The sequence below is a fragment of the Corvus moneduloides genome, chromosome 19 (genome assembly GCF_009650955.1).
Source record: "Corvus moneduloides isolate bCorMon1 chromosome 19, bCorMon1.pri, whole genome shotgun sequence".
Classification (NCBI taxonomy): Eukaryota; Metazoa; Chordata; class Aves; order Passeriformes; family Corvidae; genus Corvus; species Corvus moneduloides.
In genome coordinates, this window is record NC_045494.1 from 1,464,892 (window position 1) to 1,491,196 (window position 26,305).

The following is a 26,305-nucleotide window of genomic DNA, read 5'->3' on the forward strand; positions in this document are numbered from 1 at the left end:
GATCCCTCTCTGGGCTCCAGGGCTTGTGTTTCACACACAAATATTCTTGGGAATATTTGGGGCTCTGCTTTGCAGCAGCTCCAAGGTTTCCCTGAGCAGGGTGAGGATCTGCAGTGGGATGGGCCAGAGGGAATCGGGAGTGAGGATGCTGCTGGTGGGAGCTGAATCCCCTTGACCCCTTCCAAACAGAACTTCTTGGTGCTCCTGCCCTTTTCTGGGTGTGCAAATCATGGCTTGAAAGCTTTTTGGGAATGTAGTTTGGGACTGGATGTTTTGCACAGTGAGTTTTGGGCTATTTTGAGTGAGAACCCCTGGGAAGGCTTTGAGAGCTTGATAAACAGCCCCGAGGATCCTCTCCTGTCCTGCGATGGTGGCTGGCTCAGAATGGGCCTTCAGGATGAATATTTTGCCTTCTGAATCCATGCAAGTCACTTTTTGAGAGGAAAATCTGGGAAGAGTGCATGGATGAGGCTACAGGAGGAGAAGGAGGAGGAAGGACCATGCAGGTGTAGCTGCACGCTGTTTAAAATGGCAGTTTTTTTCTCAGGTCTATACCACAGCTGGGTTAGACCATGGGGAGCATCTTTTTTGGGAGGGAGGGGCTCTAGGAAGTGATTCCTGGCACAAACCTACATTTCAGGAGGAATTTCTTCCTGGGAAAAGTGTCAGGCATTGGAAGGGGTTGGAGTTCCCATCCCTGGAGATGTCCAAGGAAGACCTGGACATGGCACTCAGTGCTCTGGGCTGGGGATGAGGTGGGGGTTGGTCACAGGTTGGACTCTGGGATCTTGGAGGGCTTTTTCAGCCTCAATAATTCTGGGATTTGGGATTCTCTACCTGGTGGGACAAGGCAGGGCAGTCTCTGCTGCCGTGGGTGCAGTTGGAGGATGCCCAGGATCCTCCCGTCTGTGCTCCCACCTGGCAAAGCCGGGAAGCTGCTCCTGCTTCTCCCCCTCCTGCTTTGCAGGGAGCTGGATTTGATGGGTTCATTATTCCAGGAGGCAGGGAAAACATGGAAAACATGGAAAACGTGCCGGGTCCTGTGGCTGGTGTTAATTTATCATCGGAATGAAGATTCCTCTGATGCAATTTGCCGGCTCCTGCGGGACGTGCCCGGCACACGTTCCCATTTTAATGCGCTCTTTCCTGTTCAGCTGTGACTCCTCAGAAGTTAATTAGCTGCACATCCTCATTGCCGGGCTAGGTGGAGGATTTGCAACCCAGAGGTTGTGGATTTTCTGCTTTATTAAGTTTTGGAGTGTGGCACAGGAGTGGTGCTGCAGGAACGGAGCCTTTCCCTCCTGGAGAGGGAGGATGGAGCTGGGGGCTCCTGCCCGAGCCCCAGCCTGGCTCCTGCGTTCCTGCTTCGCTCGGGTTTCCTTTGCCCAGGGCACAACAAACAGCAGCCCTTGTGTTTGTTTGGCTTTGTGGAGCCCTGGACCTTCTCCACAGGCTCTGGGAGGAAGGAGGGATCTGGCTCTGATAATGAAGGAAGGGAAAGTTTGTTTTTTGGGAATGTAGCAAAGCCTTCCATGGGGAAACATCCTTCCCTTGCAGCTCTAAATAAACCAACTTGGGCATGGGTTTCATTAATTTATCAATTAACTCCAACCCAGAGGTTATAGATCCGTGTGGGATTGATCCCTGTCTCCTGTCCTGGATTTCAGCCATGGAAATCCCTGGTGCTGACCACCAAGCCCACCCATGGGATCCTCTGAAAGATTCAGAAACCCCAGAGGTTTCTTTTCAATTTGTTTATCCATAGGATCCATGGAACACCTGGCTGCTTCCCACCCCTGCCCTGCCCCTGTGCAGTGGTTCAGTGCTTGAAATCCAGTGGTGGCTGGATAGGTTGGAATTATTTACCACCTCCCCCCCAAAATCATAATTATCCCAATTTTTACCAAAGCATTTCATTTTATTAATGGAGGCAGAGCCTTATTTACTGCCACAGTGCAATTTGTCAGCTGCTCTTAATTAGAATTCTCTCTCATTATGCATCAAGCATTTCATAAAAACATTACTTGGGAAGCCCCAAAGCTGGAGCTGCAGAGCTCTTTGATTCCAAGTTGGGGTTAAATTCCCTCCTGCCCTGGTCAGGTTTATGGGATGGTTCCTCAGTGCTGACAGCAGATGGGATCTGGGATGGGGTGAAAAAATTCCCTCTGGAAAAAAGCAGGGACTGGGAAAACCTGGCTTAATTCTTCATCCCATGAGCTCCTGCTCTGGATACCCCTCTCTCCATCATTCCCTTCTCCATCCTGCGCCTCTTTCCCCCTGGAGCAGGAATTGCTGGGAAGGCTGCTGATATTCCACAGGCTTTTCCCTCCTCCTCCCTCAGCCTTTGCCAACTGAATTTCAATTTCTGTTTGGGCCTGGCTCAGAATTGTAAGAAAGGAGAAGTTTCCCAAAAGGAAGAGCACAAAAGGATCTCCTCCATCTCCTCCTGCGCCCGTCCCTGTTGATCCGGGGCTGTGGATGCTCCGGATGCTTCCCCAGCTGTTCTTTGATCTCAAGATGTGCCTTTGAATTTGCTCAAAGCATAACCCCAAATTAATTCCTCCACGGTGAAAGGCAAACCTGCCATTAACGTGTCAGGGAAAGCAGCGAGAGAGGTTCTGTCGTTGGCGGGGGGAATGGCAGGGAGAGGGAAGCTGCTGCCGTGGGATCTCGGGAAGCATCCCCGCAGGTCTGGAGCTGCAGGGTAAACTCTGACTCAGCCCCATGCCAGAGCTGTCTGCTCCCGGGGAGCTGCGGGAGCCAGCTCTGTGCCTGCTGTGCCCCAGGGAGGACATTCCCAAGGGAGGACATTCCCGGTGGGTGGATGGTGAGTGGCTGCTGTGGAATGCTCTGCTCGGTGGCCCCTCAGCTCCTGGCTGCTGGTGAGGGATGCAAACCAGGTTTGCTCTTAATCCAGTGGGTTTTTTTTTTTCCTTTGTGCCTTTTCATGGGCCAAGGAGCTGCTGGAGAGTGGAAAACACTGCGGGAAATTGGGAAAAAAGTTTCCTCTCTGCTCAGCCTGGATGAGGCTCCTCTGCCGGTGTCGGGACCCCGGGGGTGCCTCTGCCTTTGTCCCACAGGGGATGTGTGGCTGGGGGTGGCCTCTGTGTCCTCTGGGGGTGGGACAATCTCTGTGCTGCGTGTTCCTGTCGCCCCCATCCTGCTCTGGTTGTCACCAGGGTGGTGGCAGTGGTGGGACATGGATCTGCTAGCCCCAGGCTTTGGAGCTGACGGGGCTGAAACACCGACTGGGTGAGTCTCCTCTTGGCCTCTCAGGGGATCTGCAGGCTCGGAAAGGCTCCCAAAGGAGAAGAATTTATCCCTGGAAGTGTCCAAGGCCAGGCTGGATGGGGCTTGGATGAACCTGGTCCAGTGGAAGGTGTCCCTGGCCATGCAATGGGATGAGCTTTGAGGTCCTTCCACCCCAAACCATTCCATGATCCCATGAGAAGTCGTTTGGCTTCTCCTTGCTGGTGATCAGGAAGTGCCTTGTCCCTCATCACGCCTCTCTGCTGTAATGAATTAAGGCATTAATTGCTCTCACTGAGGAGAAGGAAGGGCCTCTCCTGTGGGGCTGTTGTGGAAGGTGGCTCTGCCAGCCCAGCACAGGAGCCGGCGTCTCTTTGGGATTTTGGTGCTGTTTGGGTAATTATGGGGCTGTGCAGGGCGTGGAGAGGGGCTGAATCCCAGAAAACCCATCCTTGGGCTGGCCCTGCAGGCTGGGATGTGGGAGAAGGGGCTGGTGCCGCTCCCTGCGTGCGCCGGGGCCTCGCGCACGTCCGCAGGGATAACGGAGGGTCCAGAGGAAGCCGTGTGTTAAAATAATGGAATTAGGCACTGCTGGCATGGGCTGGCTCTTCATTTGAGGGCTGATGGATCGCTGGCTGAGCCCTCTGCATCCTGCCAGCCCTCCCTGTTCCCTTCCAGAGCTCCCACACCCCAAAGCTCGCCCTTGCCCATCAATTCCCTCTGCAGCGACAGCAAATCCTTACTGAGGGGAATACTGGGCAGGAACGAGCTGGTAATTGAAGGTTTGTTTGCTTTTTCTCTCACCCTGGCAAAAAGCCTGTGAAAATCCACGTGGGAAGGGAGCAGGGAGTGGGAAAAGGGGTGGAACCGGTCCGGATCAGGGTTTAATCAACGTGTGCAGGAACAGCTCCTGTTAAACCCTTCTGGGTTACTGCAAACAATTCAAATCTCACCTTGTGGGGCTGCCCCCGTGGCACAAACCTCTGCCACGTCCTGCTGGGGATGTGGGGAAAACAGCCCTGAGGAAAACACCCCTCAAGACCTGGCTATGGCTGGAGCAAGCAAATCTCCTCCCAGCAAACAACTGGGAGTGGATCTCCATCCTAACTGGTTTTGCTGGGCTCCAATACTCCACTTGGAGCAATTATTCCCTTGAAAAATGAATTTCCTGGTTGTGGTTGAGGTTTTTCCGGGGTTCCTGGTGGGAAGGAGGTTGGTGACAGGAAACTCCCGACGTTGCAGGGATGGGGGTTGTTTGCTGAAGAAGTTGTTTGGGGTTTTTTTTGGCAAAAGCAGGGAAAACATTCCAGTGCTTTTGCTTTTGTCGTGGCAGAGGTTATGAAAGCCAGCCCTCCCTTGTGCCACGTCAGGCATCTCCTCTGGGAGGAAACATCCCAGGTTTCCTGAGGAGCCTGGGAATCGCTGGGGTGTCCCCTCCTCCTGCCCCCCCAGCATTCCCACTGTGCTCCCCTCCCTGCTGGGAAGGGAGAAGCCCCAGATGTGCCAGTGGGAAAATCCCCGTGCACGTTTTCAGTAGGAATGTTGTGGGACCCAAGGATGGATCGGGCTCCCCTCGTGGGGCTGGTGCCAGTGGGATGGTCCCTGTCCCAGTTTGGGGATCCAGCTGTGCTGGGCTGGCTGGGACAGGCCCCACCATCCCTGGACTGGAAGGGCTGTGGCATTCTTCCCTCCCACTCCGGATTTTTCAGGGTTTGGGGGCCATTTTTGGTAGCTTTGCCTCCCTCCTGCTGTGCCAGGCTGGGGGTTCTGGCACTGCCAGCTCAGGACGCTGCTGCGCATTTTGGCACTGCCGAGGGACCCCCAAAGCTGGGACAGCTCCAGGGGCACCCCAGGGCTGTCCCCACGCTCGGGGTGACACAGAGGGAGGTGAGTTACTCCCCCTGCCTGCCAGGCTGCTGCTGAAAGCTGCTGCCTGCAGTTCCCAGGAATGATGAGCGCTCCGAGGCGCTGAGAATTAGCAGGGAGCCAAACGTCCTCGCCACGATGTGCCATTAGCTGCGGATAAACCGAGACCAGCCTTCCCTGATCCCCAGTTAACTTCCCTGGTGCAGTTATTAGGGAAGACTCTGGCTGCTGCTGGGATGAGGGAGGGCTCAGCCAGGTGGGAGCTGCTCCTGGAGCAGATCTGCTGGAAAACGCCGGGGTTTTTGTCTGTGGGTGCACCTTTCCTTCCCAATCCCCACAGCAGCGCTGCCACAGCTCCAGGGCTCCTTCCTGCTGCTCGTGGGGCTGGAGATGCTCCACGTGGGAAGGGGGAATCGCTGCCCTGGGCTCTGTCCGGGCGTGCAGGAGCAGCCCTGAGCCACCCTCTCCTCTTCCCTTCCTGCTGCTGGTCCCTGCTCTGTTATCTCTGTGCGTTATCAGGTATCCAGTGTGAAACAGGAGCCTCTGGGCCCCATCCCACCGAGGCTTCTTATCATCCCTTATCTCTGTGTCTGCTCCTGGACAAGTTGGGAATATTGTTTTTATATTGATTTTAAAGAAAGCAGTGAAATGGATTCTGTTCTTTCTCCACGATTGGTGTTTCGGGGTTAGAATCTTGCACAGGAGGAGCAGCGTCCCTGACTTTCCTGGAAAAGCAGCTTTGGGACTGAGTGATCTCCCCAGATCTCTCCCAGTCCATCACTATTTCTTTGTGAGTTTGTTCCCCTCCCTTGGCCAGGAGGACAAGAGCAGATTATTTCTCAGAGGTGTCGCTCACTCTTCAATTCTTTTTCAAATTGGCTTCGGATCCATTAAAATCTTGGCCATGAGGCTGCTGGGCAGGGGGGTGGGATCCCAAATCCCTGCTTTGCCTAAAAGGATACATTTTTGTTTTTAATCTAAAAGAATACCCTTTTTTTTATCAAAAAGGATCCCTTTTTTCCCACGTAAAGGGCACCTTTTTCCCCTATATAAAGGATATTTTTTCCCTCATTTTCTCTTCCATGCAGGACCAGGCCAACCCCACAACTTCTCCCCTGTCACTCCAGGAGCAGAGAAGTGCAGTGGGAACTCCCACATCCCAGAATAGTTTTCCTCCAAGTTCTTCCTGTCCAAATCTCTCCCTGCCTCTCGCTTTTTGCAATAATCAACCCCTGTGGTTATTTCAGCTGATGCTAATTACTGCCATGAACTAATTAACGCCAGTTGCCTTTCCTCTTCCCTTTGCAACGTTTTTTAACCCACTGACGCGTTCCAATTAAGGGCCTCCTGCCGGCACCGGGCTGGGATGACTCAGAGCAGCCTCAGCTGGGATCGGTTGTGCTTTCCTGAAGGTCACCAACATTGTCACAAACTGTCCCCGGCAGCAGGGAGGGGACCTGGCCTTCCCAAATCCAGCTGAAGTTGCCTCTGTCTCAGCGCAGGTTTGTGGGGATCGCTTTGGGTTTGGTGTTTCAGGATGCTGCTCCCTTTCCAGAGGTGAAAATCAGTCTGGGTTTAGCAGGAGAAGACCAGACAAGGATGGAGAGGGAGAGAGGCTTTGGACAAGGGATGGAGGGACAGGACACAGGGAATGGCTTCCCACTGCCAGAGGGCAGGGATGGATGGGATACTGGGAGAAAATCCTTCCCTGTGAGGGTAGGGAGGGGCTGGGGTGGAATTCCCAGAGAAGCTGTGGCTGCCCCTGGATCCCTGGAAGTGTCCAAGGCCAGGCTGGGCACTGGGGCTTGGAGCAGCCTGGGCCAGTGGAAGGTGTCGGGGTGGAATGAGATCCTTCCCACCCAAACCATTCCGGGATTCTGTGATACGATTCCATGACTCCCTCCTTGTTTAGGGAGACCACCCTGCAGCAGGAGGAGCCCCTGAGCTCCCATTCCCAGTCCCTTCTAGTCATTCCCTAGCCCTGCCTAGCCTTGCCTGTGTTACAGTGAGCCCAGAGGTCATTGCCATCCGCCCAAAAGTCACTGACATCCGCGTTGTGCTTGCACAGTGGTGGTTGTGGGCAGGGGTCTCTGGGATGCAGTAAGAGTTTTCCTCACGCTGAACTGTTCACCTTGCTTCCCTGTGCATGCTCTTTATGTCCCTGGCCCAAGTCCAAGCTTCAAGGCTGATTTAAGTTAGTTTTAGGTTAAAACCAGGATCTTTGATCGAGATTCCTTCCCTTTATCAATAGTCTCCTATCTTCTCATCCTGCTTTGGTGGGCACAGTAAGTGTTGGGCAAGCTGTAAGCGTTGCTGCTAACAAACGGCTTCTTAGCAAATCATTTCACCTCAGCTTCCCCCTCCTCCCCCTGATTCACCTTCATTCTTATCCAAGTGGGGTTCCCCTCTTCCTTTCCTGTGTCTCCTCATCCAGGTTTTGCTGGGGAACTCCTCCGTGCTCTGCCAGCTGCTGCAGGTGATCCTGGCACGGAGCTGCAGCTGTGGTGGGAGGGGAGGGGAGGGTCTCCCACCTTCTAGAGGGATTCAATCCCAGCTCCTCAGGTTGGAGGTGCTGGGTTAGGAGAGGTGAGAGCTCCCTGGCTGAGCTGCAGATCTGTGATCAGTATTAATAGCCCTGCTCAGGCTCATTATGCAAATGAGGGAGAGGAGACAATTGAGTTATTCATCTTTAACCTTTATTTTGGTTTTTTGACCCGCACCGGGAGGCTCCTGTTACCGGCCTGGCTCAGGGGTGCTGGTTTGTTCTGCTGCCATCAACCCAACAGCTGCACTCCTGTTCCTGGGGGTGATTCCAGGTGATCCCAGCCTGGACATTCCTCCTTGTGAGTGCTCCTGGGGGCGGATTCCCAGCCCTGCAGGGAGAAGGGGACTGGGGGTCCTGCTCCCTGGGCAGAGCTGGGGACACCAGGTCACAAATCACGGCCCTGGGACACCTTCCCTTCTCCCAGCTGTGCTCTTGTGCCTCTAATCCCGTGGTTCCTCCTGGTTTTGTAGCTCCAGGTGGGTTTGAGGAACCTGAGGACATCCAGAAACACCAGCCTGGACTCCTTTTTATCAGGAGCTGCAGTGATGGGACACAGGGGAGGAATTCCTGGCTGGGAGGGTGGGCAGGCCCTGGCACAGGGTGCCCAGAGCAGCTGGGGCTGCCCCTGGATCCCTGGCAGTGCCCAAGGCCAGGCTGGACATTGGGGCTGGGAGCAGCCTGGGACAGTGGGAGGTGTCCTGCCCATGGCAGGGGTGGCACTGGGTGGGCTTTAGGGTCCCTTTCAAGCGCGAATGACACATCTTGGAGCAGTGGTGAGAAGCTGCTGTGGCACATCCCAACCAATCCCAATCAATCCCAAGCCCCCTGATGCCAGAGAATGGGGCTGGGAGGAGGCTGAGGGGCAGCTCTGGGATGTCCTGATGTGTCTGTGTTGCCTTGCAGGGGTTCACTGGCCCTTCCCACGCCGCCCTGGCCCTGAGCTGTGACCAGCGAGCCGTGAAGGAAAAGCAGGAGCAGGCGCCTGGCTGGGACGTCGGGAGCGAGCTGTCCATCCGGATAGGTAGAGCTGGGCTCCACCCAGGCAAGCATCCTGTCATATACCACCCGCAGAGTGCCCCTGTTCCACTGGCACCGGGGCTGCCACGGATGGGATTGAAATTCCAGGGGTTTTTCCCACGCCCATGCCAAGGGCTCCTTCCTGTCCCTCTCCGGGTCTGTCCCTCTGCTGCCTCTTATCCTGAAAATCATTCCTTCGGTTTCTCCTCCAGCTCTCAAAGCCATTTGCACTGTCTGGGCCGTGAATTATTGATCAGGAGCTCTCTGCTGTGCTGGGGGAGTGAAATCCTCGGCTCTACTCACATTGTTCCCACCGTGGGCTCCGCTGACCCTGCCCCCTTCTGCCTCTGCCCCTCGTGGCCTCCCCAGTCCGAGCTGGGCCTGGCTGTCCCTCCTCACTCCGGAGGTGAATCCAATTGTAGCAGCCAGAGGTGGAACACAAGGTCCTGCTGGCAGCTCTTTCCTCCTTTAACATATTTTAAAGAAGGAATTTTGGGCACCTCTTTGGGGTTCCCCAGCCTCAGGGCGCGTCTGGGGTGGGTGGTGGGGACACGTCCCCTGAGACAGCACAATTGGCTCTTCCTCCTCTCAACAGCCTTCCAGGAGACAAAGCAAATGTAATTTAGTAAATTAATTTTATTTCTCCTCTGATTATTTGGTTGCAATAGTGGTTTAGAGCATCACGAGTGCAGTTGGGAGCAGATTGATTTGAAGGAATGCTCCTTCCCTTTGCAAGGAGTAGCAGTGCTCCCCTCTCAAATCAGCCTCTTTTGTTGAACCACATTGCTTAATTACACGTTTCCTAAAGTGCTGCAAATCCTCAGGATCTGAAACACCAGCCTGGGCTTTTCCAGAGGGATGGGAGGATGTTTTGTGCTCAGTGCAATGAGCTTTGCATTCTCCGAGTCCTTCGGAGGCAGCTGCAGGGGGCTCGATGTTTTTGTCAGGTGGAAATGTCCCGTCTCAGGTGCGGTTTCATTTCATCCTTCAAGGGAAAGCAGGAGTGCTCAGCGCTGCAGTTCTCAGCAGCTCGAGCTGCCGAGGTTTTTATGTTTTCGTCTCCTTTTAGCTGCAGACAATAACAGTGCAAATGGTTTTGGGAATAGAAAATTTCCATTAGGCTTTGTTGTTTATTCCTCTCTCTGGGGAAATGGTATTAAGAACCTACAATACATTAATTCTTCTATTTTCTTTTTTTTTTTTCCTCCCCCTTTCTTTCTACTGAAATAAACTCGGGATTTTCACAAGATACCCCCCAGCCTTCCAAGAAAGCTGCTTTCCCCAGAGCTGGGTAGTGCCTGCCTGGGCTCTGGGGAATGCTCTGGGAGCATAATGGGTGTTTTCAAAGTCTAATGGGTACTAAGTGGAATATTTCAGGCTTAATCACTGTTGAATCATTGACCCTTCCTTCATATTTACATCTTTTTAAATCGCTAAAGCTGTGAAAACAAAGGAAAATCCCAAAGCAGCAGCTGCCTTGTTCTGCCGTTGTCTTTAGTGCCTGGGGATGGATGGGGGTGAGGAGCAGGGAGCTGAGATGAGGATGGCTGGAAAATGTGGAATCCTGCATGTCTCCAGGGCCCTTTCTGACTGTCTGAGGTCTCGTGTGGAGCTGGAAATGCATTTTTAGCCTGGCTGTGGGAGGGTTTGGAGTGTGCTCGCACTCAGAGCTGGGATCCTGGGAGCTGTCACCAAGCCGGGAGGTTTCCTTCAGACCTAGGGAGAGGGAGCTGGAGGAAAGGTGCGAGTTAGACCTGTCCCTCTTCTGCCCTGGGGGAAGAAAAAAGCCTCATTCTGCTTTTTTTTCCCTCTCAATCAGCAGCGTTTTGGAGCAGCCTGGGCTAGTGGAAGGCGTTTGGTGGCAGGGGATGGAACGGGATGAGCTTTAAGCTCTCTCCAACCCAAACCGATTGTTCTTCCCCTTCATCTCAAATCCTTCGGTTTTCCACACTTGTGTTTGCTGGGGCTCTGCTCCCTGGTGCTCCAGCCCCTCTCCAGCCTGTGCTGATTGAAATAAGACTTTTTGGGAGTTGCAAAAAGCTGCCTGTGCCTCGTGGGTGCCTGGAGTAAGGTGCACGTATCCCTGGGAAATGGATTCACCCTGAATTGCACTGAGGAGTCTGTCTAGACTCTGTTTGATGAGTGGGATAATCACCAGGCTTTAATTACTCCAAGGGAGAGAGAATCCAACCTTGTCTCTGCCAGCTCGGGGTAGGCAAGGGCTGTAATTTGTGTTTCTGTGCCTTGGAATGGATGAGGCTGAGGGGGGTTTGTGCCTTGCTGGGGGTGCTGGTGGAGCCCTCTGGGGTACCAGGAATGGTACCAGGAATGCCCTGGGCAGGCTGTGCCCTCCCTGCCCCGCTCCTAAGCCCCTCTGTGCAGCGCCAGGGCTCGGGACAGCCCATCCTGCTGGGTCCTCCAGGCTCAATCCAGAGGAAGCGCCCGGGGCAGGGTCAGCGTGGGGCTGAGGCCAGGCCTGACCCCACCAGGGCAGCGCCGTGTTCTGGGGCAGTTCCCAGAAAGGATTTACAGGTGGCAGAGCACCTGGAAACCCGAGCTGTGGCTCAGGGCAGCTGGATATGGAGCAGCTGATGCCTCAGCCCAGCCTCCAGCCGCTGATTCAGCGGTGCCGTTCCGGAGCCGAGTGGGAGATGCTGTTCCCAGCAGCCTCCTCCGCTCCCCGGGAACATCCTCGCTGCTCCACTGCAGCTGGGAGAGCTCTGGGAAGGTGCTGGGGCAGAGCAGGGTGCAGCAGTGTGGGTGTGAAGCTGGATAAAAGCCCAGAGACCCCTTTGGTGCCCAGCCGGGAGCGGCCTCAGCACCCGGAGCCCAGGGAAGAAAGGGCAGTGGGAATTTCTGTGCTGGCTGCTGACCCAAAGTGCAAAGAAATGTTTGGGGAAGCATCAGGAGAAGCAGCAACATCTCTGCTGCTCAGCATCCACCCCAGAGGCAGGGATGTGTGTCTGTCTCCCGGAGAGAGGTTTTACAGGAGCATGGAGTGACAGGACAGGGAGGAACGGCTTCAAACTGACAGGGAGTGGGTTTGCATTGGTATCAGGGAGAAATTCTTCCCTGTGAGGGCAAAATCCTTCTCTGCGAGGGTGGGGAGGGGCTGGGATGGAATTCCCAGAGGAGCTGTGGCTGCCCCTGGATCCCTGGCAGTGTCCAAGGCCAGGTTGGAGCAGTCTGGGATAGTGGAAGGTGTCCCTGCCCATGACTGGATCATCCTGAATTTCCCTTGCCACCCAGCCCATTCCCTTCTCCTGGTGTCTGTTGTGCCTCTGGCTGCAGGAGCGTGGAGTCGCTGATGTTATTGAAGGGAATCAGGGCTGGCTGTCGTGACTCAGTTGGCTTTTGCCAGGGTGTGATTTAGGAAATGGTGCCCTGGCAGCCCTGCCTGGCTGCTCAGGGAGTAAATCCAGACGGATTTATTGGCTGGAAGAAGAACCCCGCGTTTGCAACAGCGTCCATGAGAAATGAAATTTTGTTAAACTTGTTACTGAGATGAGCCGGGAGCTCTGGGGGCACCACACGCAAACCTCATCGTGTAGAAATGGTATTTTTCCCCCTTAAATCAGAGCTGCTGCATCAAATCTGAGGCCCAGGTGGGGATTTGGCTGGGGAAGCCCTGGAGCAGGGGCTGGGGATGCCCCAGTGCCAGCCCTGCTGTGGGTCCCTCCTGTGCTGCCCCAGGACCCGCTGGGCCCCTTTCAGCAGCACCACCACTCTCCCAAGCTCATTTTTGCCAATTTTTGCCGTATTTTTCCCCTCCAAAGGATGATTCTGTGCACCAGGGCTGCCAGAGGGGGCTGCACAGGAGAGGAAGCAGAAGCTGCTCATGTAGCATCTCTTTATCAGAGCACTGAAGTGTGATGGAAGGAGCTGGGGCGATAAGAGGAGGCAGAACCCCTTGGGAACCAGCACCAGGAGAGAGCAGGAGCTGAATTTTGGGCTGGGCGCTGATGTTTGAGGCAGCACATCAGTGTGGTTTGTCCTTAGAGCCAAAAAATTCCCCGTTTTCCCTGTTTCTTCTGGATGGACCACCTGGTTTGAGGATGTCCAGCCTTGTCCCAGCTTTTTTGTCCGGATCTGTGCTGAGAGGAAAACCTGCCCAGCAGTGCCCAGCTCCCCTCTCAGGAGCATGGCCAGATTGCTGCTGCTCAGCCTGGGAATTTTCTCCTCATTCCCTCCCTCCCTGAGGAGAAGCAGCGGCCGTGAGGGAGAAATGATGGATCCAAACCCTCGGGATTGATTGGGGTCATTCAGCCAGAGCCTCCTGTGTGCATCCAAAAGGTTCATTAAGCCTTTGTAACTTATATAACAGGAAACTCCTCCTTAAAAACGGGATGTTCCCCAGTTTTCCACCATCGCAGCTCTGCCTGTGATGACTTTGACACGTTCACACCGTGCTGCTTCCGGAAAACTGCTGCTTTCACAAGCCATCAATTCATTTGGAGGCTTCAGAGGCAGCCTGGGTGATAAATGCCTGTGGCAGTGTCTGTATTGATTAAAAAACATCCTAATGCCCCTTTCTGAAGCGTTTCAAATGGTTATTGACCATCCCTGTCAGCCTGGGTTCTGTGCTTGGCTTTTATAGTCCGGACTAAATGTGGATTTATGGACCCAGAGCTCCAAAGAAATAAATGAAATGGGGGCCCATAATTCCTCCTGAAGTGATGAAATGCCTGCTTCAGTCAGAGATCTGTACCCCCCTCGTTCCAGTCACTGCCTTGCTCCTGGGATCAGGAATTTTGGCTTTACAGGGCTAAAAGCCGCCTGGTGTTTGCTGTCCTTTGCTTCTTGGATTTACCTGTAGAGGACCCAGCTCTGCAGTCCCAGCCTGCAGTGAATGAACCACCCCGAGCAGCTTATTCTGGATATGAGATTTAGGATTTCCAGCTGCAGCAGCCTGATCCCTCAGGAACTGCCAGCCTGTGGCCTTCCAGCAGAGAGCCTGGCCCTGGGTGAGCTCTGCTGTGTCCAGGGGCTCTGGAGGTGGGATCTGTGTGTCGTGTAGCCAGTCTTTAATTCCAGGGGGATTTGTTCAGCCAGGAGCCTGATTAAACTCTGCTGAGTGATGAGCCGGGGAGGCCCCGTGCTCTGGGAGCTGCAGGGAGGTTTTTTGTGGGGTTTGTGGCCATTCAGAGGAGCCTTTTCCCATTATCAAGGAGCTTTAATTTCCTGGCTGCACCTCAGAGACTGTTTAATTCTGGATAAAAGAAATTCCTGAGGAAATCCTCCCCATCCCTGGCAGCTCTGGTGGCTCCTGTGTGGTGCCCAGGGGTGACAGTGGGACAGGCAAGTGTGGCACCTACGTGTGACACTGCTGCTGTCACCAGCTCTCCAGAAACCCCTCCTAAATTAGGGCGTTCAGGGTGAGGAATCTCTCCAGAGATGTGTCTGCATCCAACGTGAACCTTCCCAGGGTGGTTTGGGAGCAGCTGGAGGGCTGAAATCCTGGCTCAGCCCCATTCCAGAGGCTGGGAGAGGGATTAGCACAAGAAAATCTTGAGAGAAACTTCACTCCAGTGCAGCTGCTCTGGGGAAGGCCTGAGATTTCAAGGTTTATTAAACCAAACCAACAATTGGTTTGCTGCAGCCCCTGGAGTGGAGCTTGGTTTGGCTCCATTCAGCCAGCACAAGAATTTATTTGTTTTTCTGGAGATGCTTCCTCAGCTGGATGGGAATGGGAATAATTTGAAGTCACCCTAAGGAAGCTTTGGGGCAGTGGAACGAGAGCCGGGAGCTGCAGCAGCCACTGAGCATTAGGGCAGCAGGAGCTGGGAGCTGTGGGGAGAGCAGCGGCGCTGCTCTGAGGGGAAGGCAGGAAACTGCAGCCACAAAAAAGGGGCTGCAATCCCCCAGGTTCCCACTAAACACACGCTGTAAGGACAGGGAAGTGAAGAAAAAGCCATTGCCCGGCTGTGCCAGCGCAGATGGGCGTGGGTGCAGGGTGTGAGGTGGGAAACGGGATGGGAGCAATCCCAAAATGGAGGCCTGAGGGCGCTGACGTGGCCCTGAGGCTCGGGGGTCTGTGTGGAGCAGTCTGACCCTGGCCTGGAGACAGAAACAGAACTATTTAAAGATACAGGGCTTGTCTGCCTGGTTGTGGCCCCCTTGCAGGTGCTTCCTTCCCTGCAGGATGCACTCAGGCCCGAAAAGCCCCTGTGCTGCTTTGGGATTTTGACTCTTCCCCCTGTGCCTGGTGCTGCTTTGGGTGCTGGGCCCACCCTGGCCCTGCTTCTGCTTCCTCAGCTCTGAGCACCCCCAAACCTCCTCAGCTGCTCTTGGGGGGCACCTTGGGCTGGGGTTTGATTCCCTAAAAGCATCTGGGGTCTTGGCAAGGCTGCACAAAGGGCTCCTGAGCTGCTGGGGGGTGACAGCACCCAGCGGCACCCCTGGGCCCTCTGTGGAGCTGGAAAAATGGATGAATTTCCCTCTGCTCTGGGAAAATGAGTAAATTCCCATCTTGGCTGGGATTTGGGGCGAGGTCTCCCAGCTGGTTTTGCTCTCACACACCAGTTTGAACCAGAGCTGGATGCCAGTGACTGGGGAGCTGCTGGGGCAGAGCTCACCCTCCCTGGGAGCTGGGATCCTTTTTCCTTTCCCTGAGTGCCTGGCCCTGGTGTGATTTTTGCTGTGATTTCCTTCCCGTCTGATTTCGATTTCCACACGTTTCCCTTGCAGCTCCCGGTGTCCTGAGAGCGTTGTTCATGTCCAGGCCTCTCTTTTATCCCCTTGCATGTGGTATATGGCACAGGATGATGGAATATGCCTTTTCCCGAAAAATCAATGGTTTAGTTCCTCCCCCCTCCCACCAGGAAGCTCTCCCAGATACAAGTATTGATTGTTGAGCTGAAAGCCATGTTTAGATCATAATTACCCTTTAAATCAGTGGGGCTGGGGGCTTTGCACCATAATTGTTCTTTAATTTAGTGGGGCCGGTGGGTTTGGAGTCTTAATTGTTCTTTAATTCAGTGGGGCTCACGGACTTGTGCCCTAATTGCTCTTTAAATCAGTGGGGCTGGGGGGTTTTCACTCTAATTATCCTTTAATTCAGTGGGGCTCGTGGATTTCTGCTCTGAAATGTTCCTTAATTCAGTGAGGCTGGGAGGTTTGTCCTGTAATTCCTCCTTAAACCTCTGCAGAGCTGGGGGGTGCCCTGGGATGGAGCTGCTCCTTGGATAAGGATATTTAGGGATGTGCCAAGGGCACATCCAAGCTCGGGGGATATTTTGGAGGAGCCTCGGAGGGAGTCTGGTGCAGAATGGGGATTTTAGGGCCATTCCAAATCATCGTTTTTGCTGGAAAAATCTCAGGCTGCTTTTCCCAGGCTGCTTTTCCCCCAGGTTTCCCCTGGCTCAAGGAAAGGTGATGCCCGCTGGGGTTGGCAGAGTCTGCACCCACCTGAGCTGTGCAGGGCCTCGTGGCCTCTTCCTGATCCAACCCACCCTGAAATTCCCCCCAGTGCCCCCCAGTCCTGGCTCTGGACACCACTGGGAGCCCCTGGAGCAGCGGGATCTGATCCATCTTCCCAGCCCTGGGCTGGCCACGGCTGCCAGCTGCTCCCTGGGGATCAGGGCTGGTGTCCCCAGTGCCCAGGGCTGGAGCAGGAGGTTCCACACGGTTCCAGGGGGATTTTTCCGTCCTGGAAGGCAGAAGCTCTGTGAGGGCAGAGGGAATGAGGGCTCTGCTCGGAGTCCCCGCTGCCAGAGAGCACCAAGGCTGTGACTGAGGCTTTGTTGGCCTCTTCAGTGGATTCAGGTCATTTCTTTTCTTTATGGATTCATCTCCTCTGAAATTCCAGCCTCTCCAGCCGAGAAGGGAGCTCCTGCTGGTGCCGTTCCCGACGAGGGAGCCCTGGCTCAGATCATCCCCCCCTTCATCCTCCTTCCCTTTTGTAGCTCGGGAGCAGCTGCTCTGCCTCCCCTGCCTCCAGCCTGCCCGGTGCTGCATCCCAAATCCGTCCGGGGATCCCGGGGGACATGGATCAAACGGGTTTTGTGCTGGGATATGGGAATGGGGGGGTGGAGGGAGCCCCTCTGCCGGGTTTGTGGCACATCCTGCATCCAATCCCAGGCCGTGCAGCCGCCAGGAGAGCTGTTGGATAAATAACCCCTGAAATGAGTTGTGCTGAGGCTGCGGGGTGGCTGAGCTGCTCAGACATCCTGCCCACCGCAGCTCATCCCTCTGGGGCCCTCAGGGAGGTTTTATTTCAGCCCAACACGGGGCAGGCACCACTCGGCCCAACTGGGTGGGATTTCCTGAGGCTCCTGGTTGTTTTCCCCTCGATTGAACGCTTGGAACGGGAATTTCACAGGGCCAAGCTGGGGCGGGATGAGCGAGGTGGGGCTGTCCCCCTTTGGGGGTGGGATGTGTGGGTTTGGATGAGGAGCAGCTGCAGCGGAGATCCCGAACTGTGCTGTTCCAGCCTCGTTTTTCAGCGGGCTGGGAAGGCAGGAGGGCTGCAGTGGTGGGAGCGTGTGCCCTGAGTGTCCCCATCTCCTGGGCACGGCACCAGTGGCCTCTGGCTGCCTGCAGGGGCGAGGTGACAGCAGCGTCTGTGCTCAGCTCCTTGGGCCCTCCACAGAAAAACCTCTTCTATTTTTATGATTTTTAAGATTTTTATTATTTTATTAAAAATTTTTTTGTATTTTTATTATTTTTATTTTTGGTTTGTTTTTATTTTTATTGTTTTTATTTTTATTGTTTTTATTTTTATTGTTTTTTTATTTTTATTTTTATCATTTTTATTTTAATTTTTTATTTTAATTTTTTATTTTAATTTTTTATTTTAATTTTTTATTTTAATTTTTTATTTTAATTATTTATTTTTAAATTTATTTTTATTTTTAGATTTTCTATTTTTTATTTAAAATTTTTATTTTATTATTTTTATTTTATTTTTATTTTATTATTTGTTAGTATTTGTTATTATTTGTTATTATTTGTTATTATTTGTTATTATTTGTTATTATTTGTTATTATTTGTTATTGTTATTATTGCTATTAGTGTTATTATTTGTTATTATTTCCTATTTTTATTTTTATTATTTTTATTATTTTTATTTTTATTTTCCAAAACCTGCTGGTTCCTCCTGTGTTTTGTCATCAGCTTCAAGCAAACCCCTTTATCTCTGACCCTGTGTTATCTGCAAGGCCCAGAGCCGAGCAGATCCCGGCCCCTCTGGGGCTCCTCCAGCAGCACCGAGCTCAGCCCGGGCCCCAATTTCCCCCTCCCGGCTGATGCTCAGCGATAAAACCCCAGCCCCGGGGGCCTCTAGAGCGGGGAAGCAAAGCTGGGATTGCTTCCCTTCAAAGGCCTGGGATGGAGCTGCGGCAGCAGATGGTGTGAACTGCCTGGAAGTGGGGATGAGGCAGCGCTGAATTCCCAATTAAGTGTAATTAAAACGGGGCTCGTTTATTTATTTGGCTGCCAAGGGGCGTCGCTTCCCTTTGAACGAGGGGCTGGGCCCTGGTGCCTTCCCGGCTCCCAGGAGCTGGGAGGGAATTCAGGGCATCTACAGGAGATGCTGGGATTTAAAATCTATCAGGGAAATGTTTGCTGGGCTCTTCCCACGCCGGGATCCCTCTCCAGGGTGGGAATGGGGGCACTCCCCGGTGTTCCAGCCCGGGAAGAGGGAATTCCATGATTTTTGTTTGAAATGGGGCTCGGAGCAACCTGGGATAGGGAAAAATTCCCTGCCCGTGGCCGTGGGGTGGAACTGGATGAGCTTAAAGGTCTCTTCCAAGCCCAAATATTCCACGATTCCCTCCTTTTCCAGGTGGATCCTGGGGCGCAGTGAGGTGGCTCAGGGGTATTGGCTGCGCCCAGGGAGGTGCCAAATCCCTGCAAAATATCCATCATTTCCTGCTCCCTGTCGGCGTTTTCCTGGTTTGGGTCTGGGATTCTCAGACACGTCCGTATCCCGTGGGCAGGGATCTGGGAGCAGGAGCAGCCTGGGATGCTGAGGGCTTTTCCATGGGAAGGCAGCTCAAGGCTGTTTTAAGGGATCCTTTATGGAAATACACCGGGCAGAGGGAAGGAGGAGGGTTTGTGTTCCATGTGTGCTTCCCAGCTGAATTCCCGGCCGCTCAGCGCCGTTCTGCCGGCTGAGTCATCCCTGCATTCCCACCTCGGCCTCAGGGACATCCATTTGCTTTGGATTCTGAGGAGAAGAATGAGCCCAGCTCCTTCTGCCATAAACACCGGGGTGCTTCCGATCCCAGTTTTTTATGGAATGGATTTTGGAGTGATGTTTGCTGCCCTCTCCCAGCTCCAGAGCTGTGCCTGGAGCAGCCCCTGGGATTTGGGATTGGGGTGAGGATGATGCTGAGCATGGTTTGTGTCCCCTCTGTGGGGACAGATGTTGTCCAGCCCCTGGGATGGTGGCGTGTCCTTCCCGCTGCTCCCTGACCCCCTGGAGCCATCCCGGATTTCTGGGCTGGAGCCACAGCCTGTTTCTCCTTCTGCCAGAGACAGGAGTTCTCCCTTTGGAGCCACTGACAGGAGTTCATCCCAGATCCATAAATCAAAGTTTATGGAAGGAGAAATCCCAGGCCCTGAGCCGGAGCCTCTTCCCGAATCCTCCCAGCCCCGGCCTTGCTTCGCTGCTTTTATCCCAAGGACAGCCTAAAATAGGACCATGAAATGTTGAACAGGGCTGGAGAGAGCTGCACTCGGAATAAAACCGGGATCCTGGCAGGAATGTGGGAAGTGTCTCCTGCTCAGCCAGCAGGGCTCTCTTCAGATCCATTTCCTTCCCTGTCGGTGTTTTCCTGCTGCAGGTTTTTCCTGCTCCTCTGAGGTGGGAGATGGGGAATCTCCTGCTCTCCTCCCCATGGGGTTGGTTGGGATCCAGCCCCGCTGTGGGGGATTCAGGGATGTGGCTGCTCAATATCCCATGGGAGGGATGAGGTGGGGTCCCACCACAGCTCCTCTCCAGGCTGTCCTGGTCTCTTCCCATCCCACAATTCCTTTGAAATCCAGTTTGTGTGCAAAAATCCCATTGTTCTGCTGGAATTCGTTTCTGGGGCTCGAGGGGGGTGTGGAACCACCAGGGTATCCCACTCCCAATCCCACCCGTCTCCGTGGATGACGTGATTGTGCTCCTGGAAGCAGCCTGGTGCTTTGGTTATTCCTGGAGAACGGGCAAAAATCCAATCTGCTTGTCCCTCCAGAGGGAGCTGGGATTGATTTTGCAAGTCCCAGAGCTGAGAACAAAGGAGCACTTCCTTTATTTTGCTCAGAAATCGATTCCTTGTTTTATTTTTCCGGCTCCGAAGGGGCCCCTTTTCCCAGGCGTGTGCCCGGCCCTGCCAGCCCCGGACTGGGGAAGTTGGTGCCGTTTCCCTGTGCTGGGCGGGGGATGAGGATGGGAGCTCCAGATGTGTCTCTCCAGCTGTGGTTTTGTCCCAGAGCACTGGAAGCTGCTGAGCAGCAAATGCCACCTGGGAGTGGAGGAATTCGTTCTAGGAATTGGCTTGCAGGGAGCTGGGGAGAAGGAGTTTTAAACTGCCAGAGGGCAGGGTCGGATGGGATATTGGGAAGGAATTCCTGGCTGGGATGGAATTCCCAGAGCAGCTGTGGCTGCCCCTGGATCCCTGTCCAAGGCCAGGCTGGACACTGGGGCTGGGAGCAGCCTGGGCCAGTGGGAGGTGTCCCTGTGGAACTGGAGGTGCCTTCCCACCCAAACCATTCCATAATTATGGGGACCACTTCCATCTCCACCTAAACCCCCGGCATCTAATGCTTTTATTAATTTATTTTCATTTTTGGATTAATTTAATTAATGTGCAAAGAGAGTTTTTCCAGCTGAATCCACTGTGTCCTTTCAGGATGAAAGGAGCAGCAGGTGCCTCTGGACAGTGGGAATGCCAGGGGGAAGGAATGGGAGGGATTATGGAGAACAAGAACTGAGCTGCTCGTCCTGTCCCTGGTTTGGTGTCTTGGAAGTGCTGTGAGGAAATGTGGGAATAACCACGCTTCTGTTCTGGGATTCCAGCATCTGGGAAGGGGGGCTGTGTTTGTCCTGAGAGCTGCTCCTGGTGCCTGTGCCAGCCCGAATTCCTGCTCCATGGATTTCCATACTTTAGGAACATGGAGTTATTAAAAAAAGGACAGGCAGGAGGGAAGGGCCCGGGGAAGACGAGCCGGGACTAGCGTGGCAATAAATGGATTAATTCAGGGCTGTGGGGGCAGTGCCGGAGCCTCCCAGGGCAGGAGGCACGGCTGGGCTGTGCACGGGTGTTCCTGGGGGTGCTGGCACGGTGGCAGCATCCTGTGGGAATGGCAGGAGAAGGCTCTGCCAAGCTCAGGGGGAGCAGCACCAACCCCGTCCCCCCGGCTCCAGCGTTCCCATCCCAGCCTGCTGCTGCCTGGCTCCTTCGCAGCTCCTGATAAAATCCCACTTTTCATCTCAAGTGGGGAATGAGGCTGGATTTTTCCCGGGTTCCTTCAGAGGATTCTCCGTGTCTGATCCCGCTCCCATCAGAAGCTGTTCCCTGCCAAGGCTGGGAGACGCGAGCGTGGCTCAGCCCTCGGAAATGAAGTGATTAAATTAACTGGGCTGTGTAAAATTCCAGCCTCAAATCGTTCAGCCAAGCACTTCGTCTACTGGGAGCTCTTTGAGGAGCTCTTGGAAGGGAGCAGGAATTAGTTTGCTTAGAAGGACCTGGTGCATGTAATGACACCGAGCGTGGTGCCACCGCTCCTGCCCGAGGAATTAATCCTCAGACACGGAGCTGTGAGGTCAGGGAGGCTTTGGGAATTAGTCCGGTGTGCTGCCAGCCCGGGGCACCGCAGGGACCAGCAGCAGCACGGCTGTGCCGTGCGTTGTCACCACGTGCTGTGCCACCTCTGGCACCTGCCTTTCGGTCCTGCCCTGGGAGCAGCCCTGGTGGCAGCGTCACCACGAGGTCCTGTGCCTTGCTGAGGTGATTTCCCCCACCCACTGTGGAGCTCGGGGCAGTGCTGGAAGCTTCTGGGGCTCTTTTCAGGCTGGATTGTTCCTGGAGTGATGTTTGGGGTGGAATTCAGGTGTCGGGCTCTGGGTGATGTTTGGGCTGGAATTCAGGTGTCGGGCTCTGGGTGATGTTTGGGCTGGAATTCAGGTGTCGGGCTCTGGGTGATGTTTGGGCTGGAATTCAGGTGTTGGGCTCTGGGTGATGTTTGGGCTGGAATTCAGGTGTTGGGCTCTGGGTGATGTTTGGGCTGGGATTTGGGTGTCGGGCTCTGGGTGATGTTTGGGTTGGAATTCAGGTGTCGGGCCCTGGGTGATGTTTGGGGTGGGATTTGGGTGTTGTGCTCCGAGTGATTTTTTGAGCTGGGATTTGGGTGTTGTGCTCCAAGTGCCATTCTGGAGGAATCTGGGTGTTGAGCTCCCTGTGTTCGGTGGTTACGGCCTGGTTTGGTGCAGGAGGGAGCTGCTGGTGCTGGCACAGTCCGGGCTGGTGCTCCAGCACCCTCCTGCCTCCAAGCTCCAGCCAGATCCCAGCACTAACCCAGTCCCTGGGAGCCCGTGGGAGTCGTTCCCGCTGGGTGGAGCAGCCTTTGCTGAGAGCCCCTGTGCACGCTGGGCTGGGTGAAGGCCCCTGGCAGACCCCGAGCCCTGACTCTGTGTCCATCCTCCTCTGAAAGCCTCAGCACAGGCAGGCACCTCTTTGATCCAGCAGAAATGCTGGGAAATGGATTTGTTCCGTGGCTGCAGCCACACACCCTGCACTGGGGTGTCCGGGTGTCCCATTCCCACTGAATCCCCGGGCTCTGGAGCATGGGAAGCCCGTGCTCTCTGCTCAAGCACCCTGAGCCTTCCTAGCAGTAAATAAAAGCTATTTTTAAAAAGAAATCCTTATTTTGACCATAGTTGGGCAGCTCCACGGAGCCTCTTCTCCAGCATTTTTGTTCTCTGAGTGTAAGCTTCCCAAGAACTGGGGAACTTTCCCAGCTTTGGGGGCTCATTCCTTACAGGAGCAGCTTTTCCCTGGCAGTTTCCTTTCCAGGTCTGCTGGGATCTGTGCTGTCAGACCTGACAGAGGTGTGGATCCCAGGATTGCACCTGGCTGGGAGCCCGTGGGATGCAGCTTTCCCTGTACCTGTCTGCAAGGGGCTGGCAGTTATCCCCCAGGACGTGCTGTGCTTAATTACTGGCAGTAATTAAAACCTCTTCTGGAGGTGGGAGATAAGAGCAGCGCTTCCTGTGTGGCAGCAGATGCTCCCTAACACCCATCTGCTCCTCAGCATCCAGGCCCTTCTGTGCTCCCTGGAATTCCTGCTGTAGTGGGAAAAGGATGAGGAAAACAAGGATGTGGGGAAGCTTTTTGGTGGAGATGCCAGCGGGGAATGGCTTTGGTTCCTGAGGGGCACTGGGAGAGCAGTGGCACCGATGCCTTCAGCCCCAGTGCTGCCAGAAATCCTTGGAAAAAGCCTTTAAAACCAGGGAAAGCTGAGGGGAGGCATGGCTGGTGTCCTTGGGAAGCAGGGCGAGTGTGGAGCACTCCTGGGATCCTGTGGGGCTCCAATTCCCAAGGCTCTGGATTTTGATCCAGTTCCTCTTCTGGGGCTTCCTCGTGCTCCAAAAGGCAGGAAAAGGAGAGGCTGGGGAGAGGGGGGTGGTGCACACGGGGCTGTGTGTGGGGTGTGCCAGGGGATGGAGCTCCTGACCCTCCCCGGCCTCCCTCAGCCCTTGGATGTGGGAGAGATGCTCCTTCCCGGGCTGGTTCCCCTCGGATCCCTCATCCAGGCTCTCCATGGATCCATGGAGAAGCTTCCCCTCTCTGGTGCCGATCCCTCTGTGGCACAGCAAGAGCTGCAGCCCAGGTGGGTGAATCCTGAGGGCCCCATTTCCTCCATCTGCCCAAAGCTACCGGAGCATCCAGGGCTTGTGGGGAGGAGAAACGGGGCTGGGATTGTCTGGGGAGCCTCCAGGAACTGGAGAGAGATTTTCCAAGAGATTCTGATTTATCTCAGCCGTTAAGGGTGAGGATTTCACTGCCATTCCTTTGTGTTCCTGGGGAGGGGATGTTGGCATCTTCTTTAGGGAATTGTTCCTTCTCCCCTTCCCCATGCCCCGACCAGGGTCAGTCCAAGCTGTTCAGCTCTCCTGCTTTTCCTGGGACAGCAATAACCCGGATTTCCAGCTGCAGGTGCTGGGAATGAGGAGGGTGGGGGGTGTTGTGGGGGCTTGTGGAGGAATTTGGGAGCAGCTTTTGCGCTGCTCCGCTGCTCCCTCCAGGTGTTACCTGAGCTTGGAGCTCGGGCGCAGTTGGAATTGCACAGCAGGAGAACACTCGAGGCTTTTCTGCCTTTCCCATATTCATCAACACCAAATAATTGTCACCAACAGCCAGCAAGCAGCAGTTAATTATGGATTTTAATCAGTCTGCGGTGCATCCGTGCTTGGCACTGCCTTTCCTCCCCTTCTCCCACACCTCGGAGATGGGAGCCGACAAATCCAAACAGGGAGCCAGCTCAGCCCTTGGAAGTTCAGCTGAAGGAAGAATCCCTGGAGCCCCCGGGCTTGGAGACCCCTCCCCTGACCGTGGGCAGCTTCCTGGTGAGGCAGAGCCTTGCTGGAAGGATTGGATGGGGAAATCGATGGGGGAGAGGTGGAGGAGGGGTTTGGAGGAGCTGGGAATGGTTTTCCTTCCAGCATCTCCAGCCAAGGGAAGCTCCAGATTGTCCTCAGTGAGTTTGTTCCAGCATGGCAAGAGGAGATGCAGGGATGCTGCCTGGAGGACGAGCCTGTGCCACAGGGGACCAGCCCCTCCTGCCCCCCGGGCTGTCTGCAGGGGCTTTGCAGCTAAACCGGGACTAAAACCACTCTTAAACCACCTCAGAGGGGCTGCAGAGCTTTGCCAGGGGGAATTTGAGCAGCCCGGAGCACTCTGAACTCCAGGGCTTAGGAGAGGTTAAAGCCAGACCTAAGTGGGGAGGAGGAGAAGGGCTCTGGAGCAGGTGTGGTGAAAATCTGGAGAGCTCCAGGGGCTGTGGTTTGGATTTGGGAGCTGAGGGAGTGCAGGAGGAGGGGTTTGGAGCGCAGAGTCAACAGCGCCTCGGTCTGTTTGTGCACCAGAGCTGAGCTCACGGCTAATGCAAACAGTTTTCATTAAGAAATAATCAGAAATAAAAAGCCATTTCACATGCTGATAAGGAGCCAGTCGGTTTTTTCACTTCAGCAGCAGTTTAAGCCACGCTCAGAGCCATTTATCTTTTCTCCAGTGCTGGCTGCAGAGGATATGAAAAATGCACACATGTAATTAAACTTTTGGCAGAATCTTTGCCCTGCAGCTTTACAAAGAAATTCAATAATGATAAATGGAGTGGGATATCTAAAGGACTTTTTGTGAACAGGATTTAAAACAACGTCTGTGGCACAGAGAGTTGTTTGCCACCTAATTGTCTTGGCACGGATCTGGGAGCAGCCTGTCTGTGGTGTCAGCTCTTCTTTACAGCCCAGCCCTTGTTCTGCTCTTATCTCCACTCCAATTTGCCATTGAGGCTTTCCTGATTCCCAGCCAAGCCCGTGCTTATCCCTAATGACTGTTTTGTTCCCCCAGCCCGGCGTTTCCAGCTGGGAATGCTCCTGGGTGTGTGCTGGCAGTGGTGGCATCGCTGCACTGTCATTATCCTTTCCTTTTTATCATCTCCTCCAGCAGCAGGTGGGAGTGAAGCCCATCCCCTGACCAGGCTCCGTGTGACGCTCCTGGGAAAACGATGCTGGGGTTGTGTCCCTGCTCCAGCTGTCGCTGCCTTTATCCCCGGTGTTTGCTGGTGGTTCAGGCAGGACCCACAAATCAGTAATAATGTGGCAAAACCAAGCAGCCAAAAGATGGGAATCAGATATTCCAACAGCAGAAGGTTCTCCTCAAGTGGTGGAGCTGTGGTCAGACAGCATTTCAGCTCTTTCCAGAACCTTTTAATCCGATTGCAGGTTCCGCAGACGTAGCAAATACAGTTAGAAGAATTGAGGGGTCAGTTTTAAAGGATGTTAGCAATGACAGTTTGTATCGTTATCTTACGTGCCTCTATTCAATTTTACAAACCAGAAAAAGTCAGTATTTTGTTTCTCATATCAGAGCATGTTCTTCTCTTCCAGGGATCCTTTATAGGAGAGGCGATTTTGTGGTGAGATTGTCCCTCCCAACCCCACCCTCAGCACTTTCCCTGGAAAAGCTGCACCAATTCTTTTTCATTCCCACAGGTTTTCCCTGTTTTCCTCACCCCTGTGGCATCCCCCCGTCCTTTGTCACCACTGGCCTTGGAGGGGCTTCAGATATCCTTGGAAAAGGCAAATTTTCATCATTTTTCCCCCAGTAGGAGCAAGCAGACTAATTATAAATGATACATAAGATATAAAATAATAATTAACAAGGTTAATCTGATAGAAATGAGCTGGGACTGGCACCTGAGGAGGTGGCAGTGAAGGAACGGGGCTGGGCCAGGCTTTTGGTTTTGTTGATTGGCTTCAGACTGAACGAGAGGAGGATTAGATGGGATTTTGGGATGGAATTCCTGGCTGGGAGGGTGGGGAGGGGCTGGGATGGAATTCCCAGAGCAGCTGTGGCTGCCCCTGGATCCCTGGCAGTGTCCAAGGCCAGGCTGGAGCAGCCTGGGGCAGTGGGAGGTGG

At 54.1% G+C, this 26,305-nt stretch overlaps 1 protein-coding gene across 5 annotated transcripts in view; it reads left to right on the plus strand.

Annotated features, from left to right (window-relative positions):
• The window catches only part of SLC39A11 (solute carrier family 39 member 11), a 73,104-nt gene that overhangs the window by 13,674 nt on the left and 33,125 nt on the right, over positions 1-26,305 (plus strand). For 3 of the 5 annotated variants that reach the window (XM_032128811.1, XM_032128814.1, XM_032128815.1), the window contains exon 5: positions 8,564-8,702. In XM_032128811.1, the coding sequence (XP_031984702.1) occupies positions 8,564-8,702 (139 nt within the window). The remainder of the gene's footprint in view (positions 1-8,563; positions 8,703-26,305) is intronic. The other 2 variants (XM_032128812.1, XM_032128813.1) reach the window with 1 other exon arrangement.